This window comes from Apium graveolens, chromosome 7 (genome assembly GCF_009905375.1).
Source record: "Apium graveolens cultivar Ventura chromosome 7, ASM990537v1, whole genome shotgun sequence".
NCBI lineage: Eukaryota > Viridiplantae > Streptophyta > Magnoliopsida > Apiales > Apiaceae > Apium > Apium graveolens.
In genome coordinates, this window is record NC_133653.1 from 261,272,694 (window position 1) to 261,277,924 (window position 5,231).

A 5,231-nucleotide genomic window follows, 5' to 3' on the forward strand; every position below is an offset into this window, starting at 1 on the left:
CTATCTTCCATATTACTCAGTCCTGATGTGTCTGCATTTCATTGATAGGATACTTGACCTTTCGTGTTCTTCACCATTTTTAAGTTTATCTCTATTCTGAATTCATTCGTTTCACGACTACACGTAATCCGGCTTTACTTTTACCATCTCTGTCTGGATTTGAATGTCTCGCATTATGGGTATCTATCATAACAGATACCTTTCAATTAACTGACAATATATCATTGTCTAGCCTATACGTTTATCTTTGTCATCTACCCGCCCGATAATAACATATACGAATCACATCTCAATCAGATAACATTTAAAAGACACGTGGACGCACAATTTATATAACACATACACATAAGGCATGTATCACATAATTCATATAGTCACATAATTCATGTAGCACATAAGTTGAATCATCAAAAGATAGACCTCGATATGTTTAGAATCAAAATCAGGTCAAAACGAGTATTTTATCGATCAATCATCGACTCAAAATGATTCATAAGACAAATGCCCTTTTGATACAAAAGAATTTAAGTCTCAAAAATATTTTTAATGAAAGCAGAATATTTTTCTGAGTCTAGAGGCGTTCGTTTTGTATTAAACGGGCGAACGGTCCATTTATTACGAATTTTTGAACATTTTTTTGGAATTAAATGAGTCTCCGAATCATTTTATAATTAAATAATAGGGTTCGAATACCCGAACCTGATTTTAAAATAATTTTATAATATTTATCTAGCTATGAAAATAATTTTAAATAATATTTTAAAACTCGAAACTATTTCTCGGAATTTTTAAATCAGAATAAATAATTAAATCTAATTAAATAATCAATTAAAATTAATTAATAACTAATTAAATTAATTAATCAATTAATATTTAAATTAATTGACTAATTAAATAATTAATTATCAACTAAAATTAATTAATTAAATAATTAAGATTTATTTTAAAATTAAAAATAGTTTTCAGAATTAAAAATTTTGATTTTTGGAATTTAAAATAAATAAAAACATTTTATGAAAATAATTGTAAAAAGAAAATATCATTTTTTAAATAACTAAAACAGGAATATACTTTTTGGATTTTCTGGAAAAGCCAGGGACCGTTTTGCAAAACCGAACAAGTCAGGGGGATCAAACAACAATTTTGCTGTCTTCCTCCCCACCCTCCCGCCGGCGATCGCCATTGTCGGCGGTCCCAAGCTTTCTGGCGATCGCCATTGTTATTTTAACATTCAACTAGTAGTTTAACCAATACTTCTTACTAGTGTTTAGTCTCATACCGATGTTTCGATTTTTTATAAAATGTTTATGTATGATCCAACCGTAAGGATGTCAAGATCTATATATTTTAGTGATATGATAAAATTTTTAGAAAAAAATAAATGTATTTGGTTTGTTATTTTAATAGTCAACTAGTAGTTTGACAAATACTTCTTACTAGTGTTTAGTTTCATACCGATGTTTCGATTTTTTACAAAATGTTTATGTATGATCCAACTATAAGGATGTCAAGATCTATATATTTTAATGATATGATAAAATTTTTAGAAAAAAATAAATGTATTTGGTTTGTTATTTTAACAGTCAACTAGTAGTTTGACCAGTTATTCTTACTAGTGTTTAGTCCCGTACCGATGTTTCGATTTTTTAAAAACTGTTTATGAATGACCCAACCGTAAGGACGTCAAGATTTATATAATTTATTGATATGATAATTTTTTTAGAGAAAAATAAATATATTTTAATCATTAGATCTCGATAATTTTAACAAATAAAGTATAAATAAGTATAATTCTAAATTTCACCGTACACTCTTGTTAATGGAATTTATCATAAAATCGATCAATTTTTTTTTAATAAAATAATGAGTTGTCAAAATAAATTATAAAATTATAATCTTTTATGAAAAAGATTAACAAATTACAATATTTTTTTAGAAATAAATTATAATCCTAAATTATACCGCAAACTATTTTCGGTGGTTTATATGTTAAATCAACCAAAATCTTCATTTCATTTGTTTAGTACAATAACTAGTTGTTAAATATATATTCTAATATTTATAATAATATATTATTTTATAATCAAATGATTAAATAATCATAGTATTATAATTTTAATTTTCATAATGTAAAACTAAGTGAAACAAATATAAATTGACACTCCTAAATACAACCCATGACAGTTAAATTTAATGTCATGTCAGCGATCCGCCTGATTTAGATCCAACGCACCAAATTCAACCACTTAAAAAATAATCTAAAGGTTGATTTTGCATTTTATAAAATAGTGTTTACTGATCTATAAAGTAAACACTATTTCTTTGTCTTTCAGTTGTAATAATCTAGATTAATCTCTTGTATTCTCTTAAGAAAGAAGCTGAGTTCTTTATCAACAAAGAACCCAGAAATTTTGTAGCAAGACATTCTTAATTTTAATATAAAATTAAGTGAGTTTTGTAAGATTTGTGTTCACTGTTTTATTAACATTATTTTGTGTTAACACATTTCACTACAAGATTTAGATCACTTTGTTTACCAACCATAAACATTCAAGAAAAGGCATAAAAACAAGAAAACACATTCACCCCCCTCTGTGTGTGATTCATTACCTAACAAGTGGACTTGCTAGGTAGGACATTGTTGGACTTATAAGGCATCTAGTAGGACATTGTTGGACTTGCTCTAAACCACACCCTCTGAGCCCAAGAGATGACAGAAAGAATAAGTTGTTTAGCGAAGCAGGTACCATAGATGTAATGTTCACCACACTTGTTTCCTTGGAGCTTCCAGGATAGGATCTTCGGATAAGCAGAAGGCGCATGAGAGGCTGTTTTCAAGATTTCAAACCCTTGTTTGAACTGCAACAAGGCCATTCTCTCCTCTACGTGGCAAAGCGGCTGCATGGAAGGATTTGATTTTGTACTACCAACTAATCTAGAATGAAAAAAAACAGAGTAAAAAGATAAAATGCAGTATGGAAACAGTGTACAAAGATAATGACACCATAATACCTTAAAATACTAGTTGACTGCATAAAGACAGACTTGGCTTGTATTAGATGTTACACATTGTATTAAGCAGTCAAGCAGCCGGAGGGGAAATTGTACACAAGTCGTCGGAAAGAAAAGGTGGATGTGGAAAAAAAGGTGGAAAGAAAATACAATGAAATATTGGAGAAACTTCCGCAATGATTTATTGCGGAAAGTTTGAACGGCCCAGATTAATTAGTTTCACAGTCACATACTTTCTTTCCTTTGTTCTTTCTTTCTTCCAATATTTTTTCTTATAAAAGCATTTATGCTTTGTAATTGAGAAGAAAGGGAAACAAGCGGAAGAGGAGGAAAAAAGGACCTGGTTTGGTTACAATGGCATCCTGGAAAGATAAGTTCAAATATTCAGTACCTGTACACTTAAGTGCAACCAACTGGTAGATCAAATTAACCCAAAAATATTATTCTACATCATTCTTGCACTGTGTTTTAGTTATAGAATGTTCACATCTGATTAATTTGTAACTTACATTACATGTACTAACAAAAGGTTGCATGTACAAATTTGAAGGGATAACACACAGCACAGAAGATCCATTGCTGCAAGCTTAGTTCAAGGCGTCTACGTTCTGGAAGAAGATCGTCAACACAATCGAAAAGGCCATTATGCTCTAGCACCTCCATGGTGGAGTTCTTTCAATTTCCAATCACAGCCCCAAGTGCTCATAGATGACTCCGATTCCTCGATATTCGGAGCTATCTACAAGTTTGAATCCCCCCTGAACACATCATCATGCAAATACGTGCTTGCATTTCGAGGTACAGTAATCAAATGGAGCACAATAAAACAAGATATTAAACTGGATTTGCACTACGTATTTTCTCAGCATAAACTTCAAAACAGTTCCCGAGTTGCAAAGGCCTTGAGAGTTGTGAAAATACTAGTTGATCAAGTTGGTGCTGCAAATGTATGGCTAGCAGGACATTCTTTAGGCTCACTTATTGCACTATTAGTTGGACGAAACATGGTAAAAATGGGATTTCTCCTGGAAACATATCTTTTCAATCCGCCATTCAGTTCACTATCAATACCTCTGGAGCTACTAATCAAGAACAAGATATTAAAGTTCGGGGCTCGACTTATTGGGGATGTAATCAGGGCAGGATTATCATTAGGCCTAATAGGCCACCAGGCATCGCAAGTCGATAACCCGTTTATCAAGCTTTCGGGGTGGACTCCGTACCTGTTTGTGAATCCAAAGGATCCAATTTGTTCCCAGTATGTTGCTTACTTTGAGCAAAGAAAGGCAATGGTGAGTATAGGTGCTTCTACAGTTGGAAATATGGGAACACAAGTCTCTGTGATGAGTATTGTTGCATCACGTTCACTAGCTACAGAACCATATCATCTGCTTCCAACTGCTTATCTTGTGACAAATTTGAACAAGACAAAGACTAAGAAATCCCATAAATTGTCGCAGTGGTGGTCCGAGAGTTTTACTGGGGAGCTTGAGTTACACAATTTCTAGCTCACTGTAATATAATTTGTTACAATGCTTTCTTTGTTTTTCTTTTCTTCAATCAGTAGTTGCAATGTTGTGTACTTTTTTAGTAAATCATTACCATGTTCATATGTTTAATTAAACCGACATTTGTTATTACTTTTTTTATGTTATACATGCGGTTTTTCTAATGAGAATAAGTAATCAGGAGGTAGAACTAAAAAATATTTCGAGAGAGTGTGAATAAAATTGCATTGTACAGGGTCTATTTTCTTATAAAATGTCAGGTATGTAATGAAACACAGAGCAGGTTAACTTAATTAATTTGTGATAGTGTTTGCTTATTTAGAACAAGAAAGATATATAAATTTGTAAAGATAAAATACTAATGCAGAACACATAAATCAAATATTAAAAATTCACTTGATTTATTAAAATCAAATTTGTTTTGTTACAAATTTGTGTTCTTTAAATTAAGAAATTAGCTACAAGAGAGCGAATACAAGATTTTTCCTATATCTCTTTGTTATATTTTAAACAAAGGACACTTGACATGCTTTATAAATTATAGATCAACATGCACGGTATTACAAAACTTGCATTAAAATAGAATAACACAGTTTTTAAATCTACTTTGTATATTTTCCATTTCCAGTGTTAGCAAATTTGTGAGATTTAATAGTTCTGTGACCCTCTTTTGACCAATGAATCTTGTTCCTTGATCTTGTATTCTTCAAA

The 5,231-nt window shown here is 31.0% G+C and overlaps 1 protein-coding gene across 1 annotated transcript; it reads left to right on the forward strand.

Annotated features, from left to right (window-relative positions):
- The first annotated feature begins 3,270 nt into the window (after nt 1–3,270).
- On the forward strand, nt 3,271–4,652 carry LOC141675117 (GDSL esterase/lipase At4g10955-like). The gene is made up of 2 exons (XM_074481835.1): nt 3,271–3,428; nt 3,563–4,652. Exons 1-2 carry the CDS (start codon nt 3,367–3,369, stop codon nt 4,518–4,520), a joined length of 1,020 nt encoding a protein of 339 aa, XP_074337936.1. The 5' UTR covers nt 3,271–3,366; the 3' UTR covers nt 4,521–4,652.
- Nucleotides 4,653–5,231: the final 579 nt, after the last annotated feature.